Below are 22,749 nucleotides of genomic sequence, written 5' to 3'. Positions count from 1 at the left end.
TCTGTAACCTCCTCCAGCCCCTATCACCCTCCCTAGCTCTAAACTCCTCCAGCCCCTACCACTCTCCCCATCTCTGTAACCTCCTCCAGCCCTATAACCCTCCCTATCTCTGTAACTTCCTCCAGCCCTATAACCCTATCTCTGTAACCTCCTCCAGCCCCTACAACCCTCGCTATCTCTGTAACCTCCTCCAGCCCCTACAACCCTCCCTATCTCTGTATCCTCCTCCAGCCCCTACAATCATCCCATCTCTGTAACCTCCTCCAGCCCCTACAACCCTCCCTATCTCTGTAACCTCCTCCAGCCCCTATCACCCTCCCTAGCTCTAAACTCCTCCAGCCCCTACCACTCTCCCTATCTCTGTAACCTCCTCCAGCCCTATAACCCTCAATATCTCTAACTTCCTCCAGCCCTATAACCCTCCCTATCTCTGTAACCTCCTCCAGCCCCTACAACCCTCGCTATCTCTGTAACCTCCTCCAGCCCCTACAACCCTCCCTATCACTGTAACCTCCTCCAGCCCCTACCACCCCACCTATCTCTGTAACCTCCTCCAGCCCCTACAACCCTCCCTATCTCTGTAACCTCCTCCAGCCCCTACCACCCCACCTATCTCTGTAACCTCCTCCAGCCCCTACAACCCTCCCTATCTCTGTAACCTCCTCCAGCCCCTACAACCCTCCCTATCTCTGTAACCTCCTCCAGCCCCTACCACCCCACCTATCTCTGTAACCTCCTCCAGCCCCTACCACCCTCCCTATCTCTGTAACCTCCTCCAGCCCCTACAACCCTCCCCATCTCAGTAACCTCCTCCAGCCCCTACCACCCTCCCTATCTCTGTAACCTCCTCCAGCCTCGACCACCCACCCCATCTCTGTAACCTCCTCCAGCCTCGACCACCCACCCTATCTCTCTAACCTCCTCCAGCCTCGACCACCCTCCCTATCTCTGTAACCTCCTCCAGCCTCGACCACCCTCCCTATCTCTGTAACCTCCTCCAGCCCCTACCACCCTCCCTATCTCTGTAACCTCCTCCAGCCCCTACAACCCTCCCTATCTCTGTAACCTCCTCCAGCCCCTACCACCCTCCCTATCTCTGTAACCTCCTCCAGCCCCGACCACCCTCCCTATCTCTGTAACCTCCTCCAGCCTCGACCACCCTCCCTATCTCTGTAACCTCCTCCAGCCCCTACCACCCTCCCTATCTCTGTAACCTCCTCCAGCCTCGACCACCCTCCCTATCTCTGTAACCTCCTCCAGCCCCTACCACCCTCCCTATCTCTGTAACCTCCTCCAGCCCCTACAACCCTCCCTATCTCTGTAACCTCCTCCAGCCCCTACCACCCTCCCTATCTCTGTAACCTCCTCCAGCCTCGACCACCCTCCCTATCTCTGTAACCTCCTCCAGCCCCTTCCACCCTCCCTATCTCTGTAACCTCCTCCAGCGCCTTCCACCCTCCCTATCTCTGTAACCTCCTCCAGCCCCTTCCACCCTCCCCATCTCTGTAACCTCCTCCAGCCCCTTCCACCCTCCCTATCTCTGTAACCTCCTCCAGCCCCTTCCACCCTCCCTATCTCTGTAACCTCCTCCAGCCCCTTCCACCCTCCCTATCTCTGTAACCTCCTCCAGCCCCTACCACCCTCCCTATCTCTGTAACCTCCTCCAGCCCCTACCACCCTCCCTATCTCTGTAACCTCCTCCAGCCCCTACAACCCTCCCTATCTCTGTAACCTCCTCCAGCCCCTACAACCCTCCCTATCTCTGTAACCTCCTCCAGCCCCCTACCACCCTCCCTATCTCTGTAACCTCCTCCAGCCCCTTCCACCCTCCCTATCTCTGTAACCTCCTCCAGCCCCTACCACCCTCCCTATCTCTGTAACCTCCTCCAGCCCTTACCACCCTCCCTATCTCTGTAACCTCCTCCAGCCCCTACAACACTCCCCATCTCTGTAACCTCCTCCAGCCCCTACAACCCTCCCTATCTCTGTAACCTCCTCCAGCCCCTACAACCCTCCCTATCTCTGTAACCTCCTCCAGCCCCTACAACACTCCCCATCTCTGTAACCTCCTCCAGCCCCTACAACCCTCCCTATCTCTGTAACCTCCTCCAGCCCTACAACCCTCCCTATATCTGTAACCTCCTCTAGCCCCTATCACCCTCCCTATCTCTGTAACCTCCTCCAGCCCCTTCCACCCTCCCCATCTCTGTAACCTCCTCCAGCCCCTTCCACCCTCCCTATCTCTGTAACCTCCTCCAGCCCCGACAACCCTCCCTATCTCTGTAACCTCCTCCAGCCCTACAACCCTCCCTATCTCCGTAACCTCCTCCAGCCCCTACCACCCTCCCTATATCTGTAACCTCCTCCAGCCCCTACAACCCTCCCTATCTCTGTAACCTCCTCCAGCCCCTTCCACCCTCCCTGTCTCTGTAACCTCCTCCAGCCCCTTCCACCCTCCCTATCTCTGTAACCTCCTCCAGCCCTACAACCCTCCCTATCTCCGTAACCTCCTCCAGCCCCTACCACCCTCCCTATCTCTGTAACCTCCTCCAGCCCCTACCACCCTCCCTATCTCTGTAACCTCCTCCAGCCCCTACAACCCTCCCTATCTCTGTAACCTCCTCCAGCCCCTACCACCCTCCCTATCTCTGTAACCTCCTCCAGCCCCTACCACCCTCCCTATCTCTGTAACCTCCTCCAGCCCCTACAACCCTCCCTATCTCTGTAACCTCCTCCAGCCCCTACCACCCTCCCTATCTCTGTAACCTCCTCCAGCCCCTACAACCCTCCCTATCTCTGTAACCTCCTCCAGCCCCTAGAACCCTCCGAGATCTCTGCGCTCCTCCAATTCTGGCCTCTTGAGCATCCCCCGATTTCCATCGCTCCACCATTGGCGGCCGTGTCTTCAGCCGCCTGGGCCACGAGCTCTGGAATTCCCTCTGTAAACCTCTCCACCTGTCTCTACCTCCTTTAAGACGCTGCTTAAAACCGACCTCTTTGACCCAGCATTGGGTCACCTGTCCTAATATCTCCTGTTGTGGCTCGGTGTTGCATCTTGTCTGACGATCGCTCCTGTGAAGCGCCTTGGGACGTGTTACTATGTTGAAAGCGCTCTATAAATGCAGGTCCTATCCTTTAGCTGGGCAAGGAGGAAAGAAGGGGATTGAAGCATTAAAGATTTATTTGCAATCGTTACTTACAGACAAACACGCACATGACTTGGAACACAATTTTCGATGCAAAGCCTGGAGGCTGATGGTTGGCGCCTTGGCCGCCAGTCGAGTTGGGGGCACCTGCACCGTATTCACACTCTCTTCGAAGCCTCCCTCGCCTTTCCCCGGCGTTCCTAATTAGCTCCGTCCTTCTCCCACTGCCCCGGGCTCAGTGTCTTCTGTTCCAGTGCGTGGATCCCTTTCATCTCCTCCGCCAAGCACGTGTTCACCATCCTGCGTTGAGAAGCATCAGTCAGTTCACGCCTGCCAAGTCCTCCTCCTCCCCTCTTCCCTACCATCCAGCCCTCACACCCCCGACTATCACGGGGCGGGGGGGGGGGGGGGGGAGGGGGGAGAAAGTCGGTGTTCCGTAACGCTCCTCCCTGGACACTCGCCCCCCCCCCCCTTCTACACACCCGCCACCTCCTCCAGCCCCTTCCACCCTCCCTATCTCTGTAACCTCCTCCAGCCACTTCCACCCTCCCTATCTCTGTAACCTCCTCCAGCCCCTACCACCCTCCCTATCTCTGTAACCTCCTCCAGCCCCGACCACCCTCCCTATCTCTGTAACCTCCTCCAGCCCTTACCACCCTCCCTATCTCTGTAACCTCCTCCAGCCCCTACCACCCTCCCTATCTCTGTAACCTCCTCCAGCCCTTACCACCATCCCTATCTCTGTAACCTCCTCCAGCCCCTACCACCCTCCCTATCTCTGTAACCTCCTCCAGCCCCTTCCACCCTCCCTATCTCTGTAACCTCCTCCAGCCCCTACCACCCTCCCTATCTCTGTAACCTCCTCCAGCCCCCTACAACCCTCCCTATCTCTGTAACCTCCTCCAGCCCCTTCCACCCTCCCTATCTCTGTAACCTCCTCCAGCCCCTACCACCCTCCCTATCTCTGTAACCTCCTCCAGCCCCCTACAACCCTCCCTATCTCTGTAACCTCCTCCAGCCCCTACAACCCTCCCTATCTCTGTAACCTCCTCCAGCCCCTTCCACCCTCCCTATCTCTGTAACCTCCTCCAGCCCCCTACAACCCTCCCTATCTCTGTAACCTCCTCCAGCCCCCTACAACCCTCCCTATCTCTATAACCTCCTCCAGCCCCTTCCACCCTCCCTATCTCTGTAACCTCCTCCAGCCCCCTACAACCCTCCCTATCTCTGTAACCTCCTCCAGCCCCTTCCACCCTCCCTATCTCTGTAACCTCCTCCAGCCCCTACAACCCTCCCTATCTCTGTAACCTCCTCCAGCACCTACAACCCTCCCTATCTCTGTAACCTCCTCCAGCCCCTACCACCCTCCCTATCTCTGTAACCTCCTCCAGCCCCCTACAACCCTCCCTATCTCTGTAACCTCCTCCAGCCCCTACCACCCTCCCTATCTCTGTAACCTCCTCCAGCCCCCTACAACCCTCCCTATCTCTGTAACCTCCTCCAGCCCCTTCCACCCTCCCTATCTCTGTAACCTCCTCCAGCCCCTTCCACCCTCCCTATCTCTGTAACCTCCTCCAGCCCCCTACAACCCTCCCTATCTCTGTAACCTCCTCCAGCCCCCTACAACCCTCCCTATCTCTATAACCTCCTCCAGCCCCTTCCACCCTCCCTATCTCTGTAACCTCCTCCAGCCCCCTACAACCCTCCCTATCTCTGTAACCTCCTCCAGCCCCTTCCACCCTCCCTATCTCTGTAACCTCCTCCAGCCCCTACAACCCTCCCTATCTCTGTAACCTCCTCCAGCACCTACAACCCTCCCTATCTCTGTAACCTCCTCCAGCCCCTACCACCCTCCCTATCTCTGTAACCTCCTCCAGCCCCCTACAACCCTCCCTATCTCTGTAACCTCCTCCAGCCCCTACCACCCTCCCTATCTCTGTAACCTCCTCCAGCCCCCTACAACCCTCCCTATCTCTGTAACCTCCTCCAGCCCCTTCCACCCTCCCTATCTCTGTAACCTCCCCCAGCCCCTACAACGCACCCTATCTCTGCAACCTCCTCCAGCCCCTACAACCCTCCCTATCTCTGTAACCTCCTCCAGCCCCTACAACCCTCCCTATCTCTGTAACCTCCTCCAGCCCCTACAACCCTCCCTATCTCTGTAACCTCCTCCAGCCCCTTCCACCCTCCCTATCTCTGTAACCTCCTCCAGCCCCTACCACCCTCCCTATCTCTGTAACCTCCTCCAGCCCCTACAACCCTCCCTATCTCTGTAACCTCCTCCAGCCCCTTCCACCCTCCCTATCTCTGTAACCTCCTCCAGCCCCTTCCACCCTCCCTATCTCTGTAACCTCCTCCAGCCCCTACCACCCTCCCTATCTCTAACCTCCTCCAGCCCCTACCCCCCTCCCTATCTCTAACCTCCTCCAGCCCCTACCACCCTCCCCATCTCTGTAACCTCCTCCAGCCCCTACCACCCTCCCCATCTCTGTAACCTCCTCCAGCCCCTACAACCCTCCCTATCTCTGTAACCTCCTCCAGCCCCTACAACCCTCCCTATCTCTATAAACTCCTCCAGCCCCAACAACCCCCCCATCTCTGTAACCTCCTCCAGCCCCTACCACCCTCCCCATCTCTGTAACCTCCTCCAGCCCCTACAACCCTCCCTATCTCTGTAACCTCCTCCAGCCCCTACAACCCTCCCTATCTCTGTAACCTCCTCCAGCCCCTACAACCCTCCCTATCTCTATAAACTCCTCCAGCCCCAACAACCCCCCCATCTCTGTAACCTCCTCCAGCCCCTACAACCCTCCCTATCTCTGTAACCTCCTCCAGCCCCTTCCACCCTCCCTATCTCTGTAACCTCCTCCAGCCCCTACAACACTCCCCATCTCTGTAACCTCCTCCAGCCCTACAACCCTCCCTATCTCTGTAACCTCCTCCAGCCCCTACAACCCTCCCTATCTCTGTAACCTCCTCCAGCCCCTTCCACCCTCCCTATCTCTGTAACCTCCTCCAGCCCCTACAACCCTCCCTATCTCTGTAACCTCCTCCAGCTCCTACCACCCTCCCTATCTCTGTAACCTCCTCCAGCCCCTACAACCCTCCCTATCTCTGTAACCTCCTCCAGCCCCTTCCACCCTCCCTATCTCTGTAACCTCCTCCAGCCCTACAACCCTCCCTATCTCTGTAACCTCCTCCAGCCCCTACAACCCTCCCTATCTCTGTAACCTCCTCCAGCCCCAACAACCCTCCCTATCTCTGTAACCTCCTCCAGCCCCTATCACCCTCCCTATCTCTGTAACCTCCTCCAGCCCCTACCACCCTCCCTATCTCTGTAACCTCCTCCAGCCCTACAACCCTCCCTATCTCTGTAACCTCCTCCAGCCCCTACAACCCTCCCTATCTCTGTAACCTCCTCCAGCCCCTATCACCCTCCCTATCTCTGTAACCTCCTCCAGCCCCTACAACCCTCCCTATCTCTGTAACCTCCTCCAGCCCTACAACCCTCCATATCTCCGTAACCTCCTCCAGCCCCTACCACCCTCCCTATCTCTGTAACCTCCTCCAGCCCCTACAACCCTCCCTATCTCTGTAACCTCCTCCAGCCCCTACCACTCTCCCAATCTCTGTAACCTCCTCCAGCCCCTACAACCATCCCCATCTCTGTATCCTCCTCCAGCCCCTACCACCCTCCCTAGCTCTGTAACCTCCTCCAGCCCCTACAACCCTCCCTATCTCTGTAACCTCCTCCAGCCCCGACAACCCTCCCCATCTCTGTAACCTCCTCCAGCCCCTACAACCCTCCCTATCTCTGTAACCTCCTCCAGCCCCTACAACCATCCCATCTCTGTAACCTCCTCCAGCCCCTACAACCCTCGCTATCTCTGTAACCTCCTCCAGCCCCTACAACCCCACCCAGCTCTGTAACCTCCTCCAGCCCCTACCACCCTCCCTACCTCGGTAACCTCCACCAGCCTCGACCACCCACCCCATCTCTGTAACCTCCTCCAGCCCCTACAACCCTCCCTATGTCTGTAAGCTCCTCCAGCCCTCCAACCCTCCCTCTCTCTGTAACTTCCTCCAGCCCTATAACCCTCCCTATCTCTGTAACCTCCTCCAGCCCCTACAACCCTCGCTATCTCTGTAACCTCCTCCAGCCCCTACAACCCTCCCTATCACTGTAACCTCCTCCAGCCCCTACAACCCTCCCTATCTCTGTAACCTCCTCCAGCCCCTACCACCCTCCCTATCTCGGTAACCTCCTCCAGCCCCTACCACCCTCCCTATCTCTGTAACCTCCTCCAGCCCTACAACCCTCCCTATATCTGTAACCTCCTCTAGCCCCTATCACCCTCCCTCTCTGTAACCTCCTCCAGCCCTTACCACCCTCCCTATCTCTGTAACCTCCTCCAGTCCCTACAACCCTCCCTATCTCTGTAACCTCCTCCAGCCCCTACCACCCTCCCTATCTCTGTAACCTCCTCCAGCCCCTACCACCCTCCCTATCTCGGTAACCTCCTCCAGCCCCTACCACTCTCCCTATCTCTGTAACCTCCTCCAGCCCCTACCACCCTCCCTATCTCTGTAACCTCCTCCAGCCCCTACAACCCTCCCTATCTCTGTAACCTCCTCCAGCCCCCTACAACACTCCCCATCTCTGTAACCTCCTCCAGCCCCTACCACCCTCCCTATCTCTGTAACCTCCTCCAGCCCCCTACAACACTCCCTATCTCTGTAACCTCCTCCAGCCCCTTCCACCCTCCCTATCTCTGTAACCTCCTCCAGCCCCTACCACCCTCCCTATCTCTGTAACCTCCTCCAGCCCCTACAACCCTCCCTATCTCTGTAACCTTCTCCAGCCCCTACAACCCTCCCTATCTCTGTAACCAACTCCAGCACCCCCTCCCTATCTCTGTAACCTCCTCCAGCCCCTACAACCCTCCCTATCTCTGTAACCTCCTCCAGCCCCTACCACCCTCCCTATCTCTGTAACCTCCTCCAGCCCCTACAACCCTCCCTATCTCTGTAACCTCCTCCAGCCCCTACCACCCTCCCTATCTCTGTAACCTCCTCCAGCCCCTACAACCGTCCGAGATCGCTGCGCTCCTCCGATTCTGGCCCTCCCCCAACCCCTTCGCTCCACCATTGGCGGCCGTGCCTTCAGCTGCCTGGGCCCTAAGCTCTGGAATTCCCTCCCTAAACCTCTCCGCCTCTCTCTCTCTCTCCTCCTTCAAAATGCTCCTTTAAAACCCACCAATTTGACCAAGCTTTTGGTCACCTGTCCTAATATCTGCCTATATAAATTAAATGGTACAATTGCAAAGGGGGTGCAGAAACAGAGAGGCCTGTGGGTGTGTGTACACTAATCCTTGGCTTTTTAAATAGCGGCATAGAGCACAAAAGCAAGGGAGTTATTGCTTACCTGAGGAAGGACGTTCTTCCCATGGAAGGAGTTCAGTGAAGATTCACCAGACTGATACCTGGGATGGCAGGAATGACGTATGAGGAGAGATTGTGTCGATTGGGCTTGTACTCGCTGGAGTTTAGAAGAATGAGAGGGGATCTCATCGAAACCTATAAAATTCTAACAGGACTAGACAGACTAGATGCAGGAAGGATGTTCCCGATGGCGGGGGAGTCCAGAACCAGGGGTCACAGTCTAAGGATAAGGGGTAAGCCATTTAGGACTGAAATGAGGAGGAATTTCTTCACCCAGAGAGTGGTGAACCTGTGGAATTCACTACCACAGAGGGCGGTGGAGGCCAATTCATCAAATATATTCAAGAAGGAGTTGGATATATTTCTTAAGGCTAAAGGGATCAAGGGATATGGGGAGAAGGCAGGGACAGGGTACTGAATTTGGATGATCAGCCATGATCTCATTGAATGGCGGAGCAGGCTCGAGGGGCCGAATGGCCTACTCCTGCTCCTATCTTCTATGTTTCTATGTTTCTATGTTAAACCCTTTATCAATCACTGGTTAGGCCCCAGCTGGAGTATTGTGTCCACCACACTTTAGGAAGGATGTCAAGGCCTTGGAGAGGGTGCAGAGGAGATTGACCAGAATGGTACCAGGGATGAGGGACTTCAGTGATGTGGAGAGACTGGAGAAGCTGGGGTTGTTCTCCTTAGGGCAGAGAAGGTTAAGGGGAGATTGACCAGAATGGTACCAGGGATGAGGGACTTCAGTGATGTGGAGAGACTGGAGAAGCTGGGGTTGTTCTCCTTAGAGCAGAGAAGGTTAAGGGGAGATTGACCAGAATGGTACCAGGGATGAGGGACTTCAGTGATGTGGAGAGACTGGAGAAGCTGGGGTTGTTCTCCTTAGAGCAGAGAAGGTTAAGGGGAGATTGACCAGAATGGAACCAGGGATGAGGGACTTTAGTGATGTGGAGAGACTGGAGAAGCTGGGGTTGTTCTCCTTAGAGCAGAGAAGGTTAAGGGAGAGATTGACCAGAATGGTTCCAGGGATGAGGGACTTCAGTGATGTGGAGAGACTGGAGAAGCTAGGGTTGTTCTCCTTAGAGCAGAGACTGTTAAGGGAGAGATTGACCAGAATGGTTCCAGGGATGAGGGACTTCATTTATGTGGAGAGACTGGAGAAGCTGGGGTTGTTCTCCTTAGAGCAGAGACTGTTAAGGGAGAGATTGACCAGAATGGTTCCAGGGATGAGGGACTTCAGTGATGTGGAGAGACTGGAGAAGCTAGGGTTGTTCTCCTTAGAGCAGAGAAGGTTAAGGGAGAGATTGACCAGAATGGTTCCAGGGATGAGGGACTTCAGTGATGTGGAGAGACTGGAGAAGCTGGGGTTGTTCTCCTTAGAACAGAGAAGGTTAAGGGGAGATTGACCAGAATGGTACCAGGGGATGAGGGACTTCAGTGATGTGGAGAGACTGGAGAAGCTGGGGTTGTTCTCCTTAGAGCAGAGAAGGTTAAGGGGAGATTGACCAGAATGGTACCAGGGATGAGGGACTTCAGTTATGTGGAGGGACTGGAGAAGCTGGGGTTGTTCTCCTTAGAGCAGAGAAGGCTAAGGGGAGATTGACCAGAATGGTACCAGGGGATGAGGGACTTCAGTGATGTGGAGAGACTGGAGAAAAACATAAGAAATAGGAGCAGGAATAGGCCACTCGGCCCCTCGAGCCTGCTCCGCCATTCAATAAGATCATGGCTGATCTTGGGCTCAAAGCCACTTCCCCGCCCGCTCCCCATAACCCTTCACTCCTTTATCTTGCAAAAATCTGTCTCTCTCCACCTTAAATGTATTTAATGACCCAGCCTCCACAGCTCTCTGGGGCAGAGAATTCCACAGATTTACGACCCTCTGAGAGAAGAAATTCCTCCTCATCTCAGTTCTAAAAGGGCGACCCTTTATTCTGAAACTGTGCCCCCGAGTTCTAGATTTCCCCACGAGGGGAAACATCCTCTCTGCATCTACCCTGTCGAGCCCCCTCAGTATCCTATATGTTTCAATAAGATCACCTCTCATTCTTCTAAACTCCAATGAGTATAGGCCCAGCCTGCTCAACCTTTCCTCATAAGTCAACCCCCTCATCTCTGGAATTAACCGAGTGAATCGTCTCTGAACTTCCCCCAATGCAAGTATATCCTTCCTTAAATAAGGAGATCAAAACTGTACGCAGTACTCCAGGTGTGGTCTCACCAATACCCTGTACAGTTGTAGCCGGACTTCCCTGCTTTTATACTCCAACCCGTTTGAAATAAAGGCCAACGTTCCATTTGCCTTTTTGATTACTTGCTGTACCTGCATGCTAACCTTTTGTGTTTCATGCACAAGGACCCCCAGGTCCCTCTGAACTGTAGCATTTTATAAGCTGGGGTTGTTCTCCTTAGAGCAGAGAAGGTTAAGGGGAGATTGACCAGAATGGTACCAGGGATGAGGGACTTCAGTGATGTGGAGAGACTGGAGAAGCTGGGGTTGTTCTCCTTAGAGCAGAGAAGGTTAAGGGAGAGATAGACCAGAATGGTACCGGGGATGAGGGACTTCAGTGATGTGGAGAGACTGGAGAAGCTGGGGTTGTTCTCCTTAGAGCAGAGAAGGTTAAGAGGAGATTTAATCGAGGTGTTCAAAATCAGGAAGGGTTTTGATAGAGTAAATAAGGAGGAACTGTTTCCAGTGGCAGGAGGGTCGGTAACCAGAGGACACAGATTTAAGGTATTTGGTAAAAGAACCAGAGGGGAGAGGAGGAGAATGTTTTTCCGCAGCGAGTTGTTGTGATCTGGAATGCGCTGCCTGAAAGGGCGGTGGAAGCAGATTCAATAGTAACTTTCAAAAGGGAATTGGGTAAATCATAGAATCACAGAAATTTACAGCACAGAATGAGGCCATTCGTCCCATCGTGTCGCTGAAGGTAAGCATGCAGGTGCAGCAGGCGGTTAAGAAGGCAAATGGTATGTTGGCCTTCGTAGCGAGAGGATTCGAGTACAGGAGCAAGGATGTCTTGCTGCAGTTGTACAGGGCCTTGGTGAGACCACACCTTGAGTATTGTGTGCAGTTTTGGTCGCCTTATCTGAGGAAGGACGTTCTTGCCATGGAGGGAGTGCAGCGAAGATTCACCAGGCTGATACCTGGGATGGCAGGAATGACGTATGAGGAGAGATTGGGTCGATTGGGCTTATACTCGCTGGAGTTTAGAAGAATGAGAGGGGATCTCATTGAAACTTATAAAATTCTAACAGGACTGGACAGACTAGATGTAGGAAGGATGTTCCCGATGGCCGGGGGAGTCCAGAACCAGGGGTCACAGTCTAAGGATAAGGGGTAAGCCATTTAGGACAGAGATGAGGAGGAATTTCTTCACCCAGAGAGTGGCGAACCTGTGGAATTCTCTACCACAGAAGGCAGTTGAGGCCAATTCATTAAATATATTCAAGAAGGAGTTGGATATATTTCTTAAGGCTAAAGGGATCAAGGGATATGGGGAGAAAGCAGGGACAGGGTACTGAATTTGGATGATCAGCCATGATCTCATTAAATGGCGGAGCAGGCTCGAGGGGCCGAATGGCCTACTCCTGCTCCTATCTTCTATGTTTCCCTTTGCAGACTTTGTGTTCTCCTCACAGCTTACTGTCCCACCTAGCTTTGTATCATCAGCAAACTTGGATACATTACACTCGGTCCCTTCATCTAGGTCATTAACATAGATTGTAAATAGCTGAGGCCCCAACACTGATCCTTGCGGCACCCCAATAGTTACGGCCTGCCAACCTGAAAAAGATCCGTTTATCCCGACTCTCTGTCAATGATAATAAGAGAGAATATAAAGAGAGGTAAGCAGCCAGTGGAGACTTTATGGGTAGAATTAAGAAATAGAAAAGGATTAAAGACTCCAGTGGGAGTTGTGTATAGGCCCCCTGGCAGCAGCTGTGAAGTGGTAGAACGTATAAATGCAGAGATTAGACAAGCATGTAGTAAAGGCAGTCGTTTTAATGGGGGATTTTAACTTAAGTAATTTTTTTATTCGTTCCTGGGATGTGGGCGTCGCTGGCATGGCCGGCATTTATTGCCCATCCCTAATTGCCCTCGAGAAGGTGGTGGTGAGCCACCTTCTTGAACCGCTGCAGTCCGTGTGGTGAAGGTGCTCCCACAGTGCTGTTAGGGAGGGAGTTCTAGGATATGGACCCAGCGACGATGAAGGAACGGCCGATATACTTCCAAGTCAGGATGGTGTGTGACGTGGAGGGGAACTTGGAGGTGTTGGTGTTCCCATGCGCCTGCTGCCCTTGTCCTTCTAGGTGGTAGAGGTCGTGGGTTTGGGAGGTGCTGTCGAAGAAGCCTTGGCGAGTTGAGAAACTAAGGGGACTAAAAGCCGACAAATCCCCTGGACCTGGTGGCTACATCCTAGGGTTCTAGAGATTGGGTCGATTAGGCTTGTACGCGCTAGAGTTTAGAAGAATGAGAGGGGATCTCATTGAAACTTATAAAGTTCTAACAGGACTAGACAGACTAGATGCAGGAAGGATGTTCCCAATGGCGGGGGAGTCCAGAACCAGGGGTCACAGTCTAAGGATAAGGGGTAAGCCATTTAGGACAGAGATGAGGAGGAATTTCTTCACCCAGAGAGTGGTGAACCTGTGGAATTCTCTACCACAGAAGGCAGTTGAGGCCAATTCATTAAATATATTCAAGGAGGAGTTGGATATATTTCTTAAGGCTAAAGGGATCAAGGGATATGGGGAGAAGGCAGGGACAGGGTACTGAATTTGGATGATCAGCCATGATCTCATTGAATGGCGGAGCAGGCTCGAGGGGCCGAATGGCCTACTCCTGCTCCTGTCTTCTATGTTTCTATGTTTCTAAAAGGTGGCTGCAGAGATAGTGGATGCATTGGTTGTGATCTTCCAAAATTCCCTAGATTCAGGAATGGTCCCACCGGATTGGAAGGTAGCAAATGCAAGAAAGGAGGGAGAGAGAAAACAGGGAACGACAGACCAGTTAGCCTGACATCAGTCATCGGGATGCTGGAATCCATTGTTAAGGAAGTGGTATCAGGGCACTTAGAAAATCATAACATGATTAGGCAGAGTCAACATGGTTTTATGAAAGGGAAATCGTGTTTGACAAATAGAGTTTTTTGAGGATGTAAATAGCAGTGCAGATAAAGGGGGACCAGTAGATGTAGTATATTTGGATTTCTAAAAGGCATTCGATAAGGTGCCACATTAAAGGTTGTTAAGCAAGATAAGGGCCTAGAAATTCAGTTGCTTGCGCCAGCCGGTAGCGCCTTAGGAGGAGGAGATGTTGGGCGCTAGGCGGCTAGCGGCCGGGCGCAGCGCGATCTGCGCCTCTCCCCAACTTCACTAGAGATTTAGCGTCGGCGCAAAGTCTTTGCGCGCGCTCAGCTGCGCGCGCAGATCCTGACGTCATTTCATCGTGCAACGCCCTTTGTGCGCCCCAAACCGGGACTTCAGTGGCGCCGCCCTTCTTTGCGCCTGGCGCCCCCAGCGACTGGTAGAGGGGAACGGCTCCCAGTCGCTGCGGGGTGCGCTATTTAAAGGGGACTCCTCCTGTATTATAAGTGACAGCCATTTTGTGCCAATCCTTCTGTGTGAGAGAGATATTTGGAGAGAGACAAAGGCAGAGAGCTTTCTGCTTTGACTCAGCGCTCGCACAGGTACTTCTGGCTTCAGGCCAGAGCTTTGCACTTGGATTTCACTTTCAGTGCCATAGCCTTGAGTCACCACATATACTGTAATGGGGGCTACAATGGGTGGAAACGTTGGCTTTCTGCATTGCATTCAAAGGGATCAGAGACGCCGTGAGAGAGTGCCAGTCATGGCCAGACGGAGAAGGGCCAACAGGTGTCGGCACAGGAGGCCTTACCCACCCAGGGTATACCGCCAGCAGTTCTCATATCTGAACATGTCTGAGGAGCAGTGTATTCGGAGGCTGCGATTCAGAAGGGAGGTGGTCACTGAGATCTGCCACCCGCTTCGCAGAGATCTGCAGCCACAGCTGAGGAGCAGGACGTCCCTGTCGGTGGCAGTGAAGGTGACGGTGGCTCTCAACTTCTATGCCACCGGCTCCTTCCAATCCGCTACTGGGGACATTGCCAACATCTCCCAGTTCGCGGTACATTGCTGCATCCAACAGGTGAACAATGCCCTTTTCAGAAGGAGTCGTCAGTACATCTCCTTCCCCATGACCCTGGACAAGCAGCAAGAGCATACAATGGGATTTGGAAGAATAGCGGGCTTCCCCATGGTCCAGGGCGTAGAACTGATGAACCAGCATTGGTCAGGCCTTGCTTCAGGGCTGCAGTGCGCAGGGCATGGCAGCCAGACAAGTCCACCCTCCCCCTTTAAGAGCTGACCGGCGCCAGAGTGTCTGCCGTCAATCAGCAACTCGCCGCACCTGCGCTGCGCCCGCCCTCGGGGGGTATCGCCCCGGACCGTCGGCTTAGCGCCTAATGATAGTCGTGCATCGCCTGTTTTAGCGCAGCAGCAACCTCTTGGGGCGACGCGACTGAATATCGGCGAAGGTGGCGCGAACTTGCGCCGGGCGCAAACTTTAGCGGCCGCCCGACTGTAGCGCCCCGAACGTAGCTATACTGAATTTCTAGGCCAAGGACTCATGGGGTTGGGAGTAATATAGTAGCATGGATAGAGGATTAACGAACAGAAAACAGAGAGTAGGGATAAATGGGTCATTTTCAGGTTGGCAGGCTGTAACTAGTGGGGTGCCGCAAGGATCAGTGTTGGGGCCTCAGCTATTTACAATCTATATTAATGACTTAGACGAAGGGACCGAGTGTAATGTATCCAAGTTTGCTGATGATACAAAGCTAGGTGGGAAAGTAAGCTGTGAGGAGAACACAAAGAAGCTGCAAAGGGATATAGACAGGTTAATGGAGTGGGCAATCAGGTGGCAGATGAAGTTTAACATGGGGAAATGTGAGGTTATTCACTTTGGTAGGAAGATTAGAAAAACAGCATTTTTAAAAAAATGTTCAGAGAGATTTAGGTAGCATAGTACAAGAAACACAGAGGCCTAGAAATTGGGTTGGGGCGCCAAAGTGGCGCAAAAGTCGCCTGAGCGCCGGATTTAGCGCAGCGATACCGATCGCCAGAAATTCAGTTTCATTGCCCCTCGAGGGACACGGGGCGAGGCTCGAGGCGCTCCACGTCCCTCTTAGGGCGCTGAAACTGATTATCGCAGCGCAACGTCCCGCAGCGCCACACGCTGCGGCACGGCACGCTGCGGTACTTCAGGCCTTCCTCCCACTGTTAAGGGGGAGGTGCCTGCAACAGCGCGATCCCCGCTCGCGAGTGCCGGCAAATGAGCCCGGCACCGAGGAGAAGTGCCGGGCTCTCGGGAAACAGCTGGCAATGCCGCGGGGGGGGGGGGGGGTTAGGAGGCCGGGGACGGAGGTGCTGGCAGGCGGCCGCTTCCCCGCACCTCCACCTTAACTTGCGCCGCTGCCGGCACAGTAAGGCCCCGTGAACCGGGCGCGGGTAGCGAGCGGCGCAACTGCGACGTTCGCTACCAAATATCGCGAACGGGGCACTGCGCACACCGAGGACGTCATCGGTGGCGGCGCAGCGCAAATGCCTAACGCCACCATTAGCGCCCCTACTGAATATCGCGGGAGACGCAGCCAGTGGCGCTACAGCCACTGACTGCCTCTTTAGGCGCTAACAGGTGGCGCTACTCACCCAATTTCTCCCCCAGAGAGATAGCATGCAGGTACAGCAAGCAATTAGGAAGGCAAATGGCATGTTGGCCTTTATCACTAGGGGGTTGGAGTATAAGAGTGAGGAAGTCTTGCTACAATTGTACACGGTCTTGGTGAGACCACACCTGGAGTACTGTGCACAGTTTTGGTCTCCTTATCCAAAGAAGGATATACCTGCCGGACTAGACAGATTAGATGCAGGAAGGCTGTTCCCGATGGTCGGGGAGTCCAGAACCAGGGGTCACAGTCTAAGGATAAGGGGTAGGCCATTTAGGACAGAGATGAGGAGGAATTTCTTCACCCAGAGAGTGGTGAACCTGTGGAATTCTCTACCACAGAAGGCAGTGGAGGCCAATTCATTAAATCAAATCAAATCAACTTTTATTGTCATTGTTAGTGCACGAGTGCAGTACAACGAAATGTAGGCTTGCGGCTCCCGAGAGTGTACAATTTGGATTAGGACACTTAAACATTTCAACATACATTTGTACATATATATTAGCATAAATATGACCATAATAAAGTGCATCGGCAGATGTGCAGGCTTTAGTGTTTATTTGTGGAGTTCAGTAGGATGACAGCCCTGGGAAAGAAGCTGTTCCTAAATCTGGTCGTACGGGTGCGAATGCATCTGTAGCGTCTTCCAGATGGTAGGAGGGCGAACAGACTGTGGCTGGGGTGGGTAGGGTCTTTGATGATGGACCGTGCCCTCCGTAGGCAGCGTTTCTGGTATATGTGCTCTATGGTCGGTAGCCGGGTGCCGGTAATGCGTTGGGCAGTTTTGACTACCCGCTGCAGGGCTTTCCGGTCATGGGAGCTACAGCTGCCATACCATACCGTGATACAGTTTGTCAGGATGCTCTCTATAGTGCAGCGGTAGAAGTTAGAGAGGATCGGGGGTGACAGATTACATCCCTTCAGCCTCCTCAAGAAATATAGGCGCTGCTGGGCCTTCTTCACCAGAGAGGAGGTGTTCAAGAAGGAGTATATTCAAGAAGGAGTTGGATATATTTCTTAAGGCTAAAGGGATCAAGGGATGTGGGGAGAAGGCAGGGACAGGGTACTGAATTTGGATTAACAACAGAAAATGCTGGAAAAACTCAGCAGGCCAGGCAACATCCGTGGAGAGATATTAGAGTCGACGTTTCGGGTCAAAATCCTTTATCAAGACTAAAGAGGCACGGGGAATGAAATAGATTAAGAGGCCAGGCTGGGAGAGAACGAAAGGGAAGAGACATTAAGAGGTATTCAAAACGAGACGAGATGGTGATAGGACTAGTGGAGACGAAAGACAGCTCAAATTAGGTGTGAAATGTTCTGGCAGAATGAGAGATAGCTGCCATGTGGGAGAGAGAAAAAAAGGGGGGGGGAGGGCCAAAACAAAGGGGTGGATAAAAAATATAAGTAAAAATGTAATAGGGGCCGAGGTTATGATCTGAAATTTTTGAACTCGATATTGAGTCCTGTTCCTGGGACTAGGGACAGGGTCACTGGCAAGGCTTGGAAGCTAAGCAGAGCCAGGCCTGGTTAGTACCTGGTAGGGGTGACCATCAGGGAAGACCAGGTGCAGAAGGTCACGGAAGGAGCCGCGAGGAGGGGCGGTTGGTGAGAAGGTCACGGAAGGAGCCCCGGGAGGGGCGGCTGGTGAGCAGGCCCGGGCGTTGGGCTGAAGAGTGTCGGACAGGAGGAATGGTGGAAATGGAATGGCGGCGCGCACAGACGCAGCGGCTCTGCTTCTCCCAGGACGGTGCTATTTACGTTTAATGTTAATGTTATTTGTACTGGACTCATGGGAGCTTGCAAGATCACATTTCGTTGTACAATGACAATAAAGTTGAATTATTATTATTAAGTGGAGAGTATTCCATCACACTCCTCACTTGTGCTGCAACAACACTCAAGAAGGATTTGAGTATAAGAGTAAAGACGTCTTCCTGCAATTATATAGGGCCCTGGTGAGACCACACCTGGAGTATTGTGTACGGTTTTGGTCTCCTTACCGAAGGAAGGATATACTTGCTATAGAGGGAGTGCAACGAAGGTTCACCAGACTGGTTCCTGGGATGGGGGGATTGTCCTGTGAGGAGAGATTGAGTAGACTGGGCCTATATTCTCTAGAGTTTAGAAGAATGAGAGGTGATCTCATTGAAACATCCAACATTCTTACAGGACTTAGAAACATAGAAGCAGGAGTAGGAGTAGGCCATTCGGCCCTTCGAGCCTGCTCCACCATTCAACGAGATCATGGCTGATCATCCAAACCCTAGCACCCGGTCCCTACACCGACAGCCATCCCACCCAAGCCCTGTCCCCGTAACCCCACGTATTTAATCCCCCCTAACACCAAGGGCCAATTTTTATCATGGCCAATCAACTTAACCCGCACATCTTTGGACTGTGGGAGGAAACCGGAGCACCCGGAGGAAACCCACGCAAACACGGGGAGAATGTGCAAACTCCACACAGACAGTCACCCGAGGCCGGATTCGAACCCGGGTCCCTGGCGCTGTGAGGCAACAGTGCTAACCACTATGCCACCGTGCTGCCCTTTGACAGGGTAGATGCAGGGAGGATGTTTCCCCCTGGCTGGGGAGTCCAGAACCAGGGGTCACAGTCTCAGAATAAGGGGTCGGCCATTTAGGACAGAGATGAGGAGAAATTTCTTCACTCAGAGGGCGGTGAATCTTTGGAATTCTTTACCCCAGAGGGCTGTGGAGGCTCAGTCGTCGAGTATATTCAAGACAGAGATCAATAGATTTTTGTATATTAAGGGAATCAAGGGATATGGGGATAGTGCAGGAAGGTGGAGATGAGGTCGAAGATCAGCCATGATCTCATTGAATGGCGGAGCAGGCTCGAGGGGCCAAATGGCCGACTCCTGCTCCTATTTTTTTATGTTTTTATCTTGTAGATGGTCCACACTGCAGCCACGGTGCGCCGGTGGTGGAGGGAGCGGATGTTTAAGGTGGTGGACGGGGTGCTGATCAAGCGGGCTGCTTTGTCCTGGAAGGTGTCGAGCTTCTCGAGTGTTGTTGGAGCTGCAACTCATCCAGGCAAGTGGAGAGTGTTCCATCACACTCCTGACTTGTGCGCCAACAACATAGAAACATAGAAGACAGGAGCGGGAGTAGGCCATTCGGCCCCTCGAGCCTGCTCCGCCATTCAATGAGATCATGGCTGATCATCCAAATTCAGTACCCTGTCCCTGCTTTCTCCCCATATCCCTTGATCCCCTTAGCCTTAAGAAATCTATCTAACTCCTTCTTGAATATATTTAATGAATTGGCCTCTACTGCCTTCTGTGGCAGAGAATTCCACAGGTTCACCACTCTCTGGGTGAAGAAATTCCTCCTCATCTCTGTCCTAAATGGCTTACCCCTTATCTTTAGACTGTGACCCCCTGAACACTAAAGAAGCTCGACACCAGATAGATTGGGATAAGCAGACTAGCTGATGCAAGAAAGGTAGTGAATCTCTTGCGTGCGCTCAGGATAGTTTTCTGGGGCAGAGAGTGGTGGGGGGGGGGGGGGGGGCGGTGGTGGTGGTGGACGGCCGATGTCCCTGGGCAGTCTGTTCGGGAGGGGTGGTCTTACCTGTGCCTCTGTAGGAGGGGCTTGCCTTCGAACATCGGGGAGACAACCAACACTTTGAAACTTGTCGAGCATTTATCCGCTGTAATATCTTCCACCTCCTGCAGGAAACAAGAGATTATCTTTTGTATTAAAACCGCCATCGAATCTCACAGCACAGGAGGAGGCCATTCGGCCCATCGTGCCTGTGCCGGCTCTTTGAACGAGCTCTCCAATTATTCCCACTCCCCCTGCTCTTTCCCCAGAGCCCTGTAAAAGTTTCCCCTTCAAGTATTTATCCAATTCTCTTTTGAAAGTTACTATTGAATCTGCTTCCACCGCCCTTTCAGGCAGCGCGTTCCAGATCACAACAACTCGCTGCGTAAAAAATAAATGTTTCCTCATCTCCCTCTCTGGTTCTTTTGCCAATCACCTTAAATCTGTGTCCTCTGGTTATCAACCCTCCTGCCACTGGAAACAGTTTCTCCTTATTTACTCTATCAAAACCCTTCCTGATTTTGAACACCTCGATTAAATCTCCCCTTAACCTTCTCTGCTCTAAGGAGAACAACCCCAGCTTCTCCAGTCTCTCCACATCACTGAAGTCCCTCATCCCTGGTACCATTCTGGTCAATCTCCCCTTAACCTTCTCTGCTCTAAGGAGAACAACCCCAGCTTCTCCAGTCTCTCCACATCACTGAAGTCCCTCATCCCTGGTATCATTCTGGTCAATCTCCCCTTAACCTTCTCTGCTCTAAGGAGAACAACCCCAGCTTCTCCAGTCTCTCCACATCACTGAAGTCCCTCATCCCCGGTACCATTCTGGTCAATCTCTCCCTTAACCTTCTCTGCTCTAAGGAGAACAACCCCAGCTTCTCCACATTACTGAAGTCCCTCATCCCTGGTACCATTCTGGTCAATCTCTCCCTTAACCTTCTCTGCTCTAAGGAGAACAACCCCAGCTTCTCCAGTCTCTCCACATTACTGAAGTCCCTCATCCCCTGGTACCATTCTGGTCAATCTCCCCTTAATCTTCTCTGCTCTAAGGAGAACAACCCCAGCTTCTCCAGTCTCTCCACGTCACTGAAGTCCCTCATCCCTGGTACCATTCTGGTCAATCTCCCCTTAACCTTCTCTGCTCTAAGGAGAACAACCCCAGCTTCTCCAGTCTCTCCACATCACTGAAGTCCCTCATCCCTGGTACCATTCTGGTCAATCTCTCCCTTAACCTTCTCTGCTCTAAGGAGAACAACCCCAGCTTCTCCAGTCTCTCCACATCACTGAAGTCCCTCATCCCTGGAACCATTCTGGTCAATCTCCTCTGCACCCTCGCTAAGGCCTTGACATCCTTCCTAAAGTGTGGTGCCCAGAATTGAACACAATTAACCAGCGATTTGTAAAGGGTTCGGAAAGAAAGATTTGCATTTGTATAGCGCCTTTCACGACCACCGGATGTCCCAAAGCGCTTCACAGCCAATGAAGTACTTTTTGAAGTGTGGTCACTGTTGTAATGTCGGAAACGCTGCAGCCAATTTGCGCACAGCAAGCTCCCACAAACAGCAATGTGATAATGACCAGATAATCTGTTTTTAGTGATGCTGATTGAGGGATCAATATTGGCCCCAGGACACCGGGGAGAACTCCCCCCTGCTCTTCTTCGAAATAGTGGCCGTGGGATCTTCTACGAGAGCAGACGGGGCCTCGGTTTACCGTCTCATCCAAAAGACGGCACCTCCGACAGTGCGGCGCTCCCTCAGTACTGCACTGGAGTGTCAGCCTAGATTTTTGTGCTCAAGTCTCTGGAGTGGGACTTGAACCCACAACCTTCTGACTCACGAGGCGAGGGTGCTGCCCACTGGGCCACTGGCTGGCACACCTGCGTAACCGGTCCGTATCCCTTTGCCGGCTCTTTGTGTCCTCCTCACGGCTTGCTTTCCCAAAGCTCCCTGGAGGCCGGGAGTGGGTGGGGGCGGGCTGTGGCTCCGTCCCTCCCCTGTTGGCCTGAGTACCGTGCCGGGGCACCGCGACCGTCAACACCCGGCCAACAGTTGGCGCCGCGATCTGTCCCGCCACCCTCACCCTCTGTGGATGCCCCTCCCCACCGGCTCCCTCCACCTCAACACCAACAACTTGCATTTATATAGGGCCTTTAACATCCCAAGGCACTTCGCAGGAGTGTTACAAGACAAAAAATAAATTTGACACCGAGCCACATAAGGAGAAATTAGACCAGGTGACCAAAAGCTTGGTCAAAGAGGTAGGTTTTAAGAACATAAGAAATAGGAGCAGGAGTAGGCCATTCAGCCCCTCGAGCCTGCTCCGCCATTCAATGAGATCATGGCTGATCATCCAAACTCAGTACCCTGTCCCTGCACTGTCCCAGACAGAGTACTAGGCACAGGCAGGTAGTGCAGGGGTCCCCTGTGGACATCCCCCTCTCAAACAGATATACCACTTTGAGTACTGTTGGGGGGAATGGCTTATCAGAGGAAGGCAGCAGCAGCCAACTTCCTGGCACCAGGGGTGGCTCTGCTGCACAGAATGGGAGGAAAAAGAGGGGTAGAGCTATAGTAATAGGGAATTCTATTGTAAGGGGAATAGATAGGCGTTTCTGCGGCCGCAAACGAGACTGGTGTGTTGCCTCACTTGTGCAAGGGTCAAGGATGTCTCAGAGCTGCTGCAGAACATTTTGGAAGGGGAGGGTGAACAGCCTATATGTCGTGGTGCATATAGGCACCAACGATATAGGTAAAAAATGGGATGAGGTCCTAAAAGCTGAATATAGGGAGTTAGGAGGTAAATTAAATAATAGAACCTCAAAGGTAGTAATCTCAG

The 22,749-nt window shown here is 53.2% G+C and overlaps 1 protein-coding gene across 3 annotated transcripts in view; it reads right to left on the bottom strand.

The window, feature by feature from the left end:
- Positions 1-3,163: 3,163 nt before the first annotated feature.
- LOC147094587 (bolA-like protein 2) overlaps positions 3,164-22,749 on the bottom strand; it is a 32,991-nt gene continuing 13,405 nt past the window's right edge. For 2 of the 3 annotated variants that reach the window (XM_085974419.1, XM_085974418.1), the window contains 3 exons: positions 19,939-20,036; positions 8,572-8,629; positions 3,164-3,446 (listed from right to left, as the gene is read on the bottom strand). In XM_085974419.1, coding sequence (XP_085830545.1) covers positions 3,351-3,446; positions 8,572-8,629; positions 19,939-20,036 — 252 coding nt within the window. In that variant the 3' untranslated portion in view covers positions 3,164-3,350. The remainder of the gene's footprint in view (positions 3,447-8,571; positions 8,630-19,938; positions 20,037-22,749) is intronic. The other variant, XM_085974420.1, reaches the window with a different exon arrangement.

Source organism: Somniosus microcephalus, unplaced genomic scaffold (assembly GCF_052327205.1).
Source record: "Somniosus microcephalus isolate GS21.2 unplaced genomic scaffold, FLI_Smic_1.0 unresolved_chr1, whole genome shotgun sequence".
NCBI classification, from domain to species: domain Eukaryota; kingdom Metazoa; phylum Chordata; class Chondrichthyes; order Squaliformes; family Somniosidae; genus Somniosus; species Somniosus microcephalus.
Note: the sequence above shows the minus strand (reverse complement) of the source record. Positions and strands in the feature narration are given on the sequence as shown.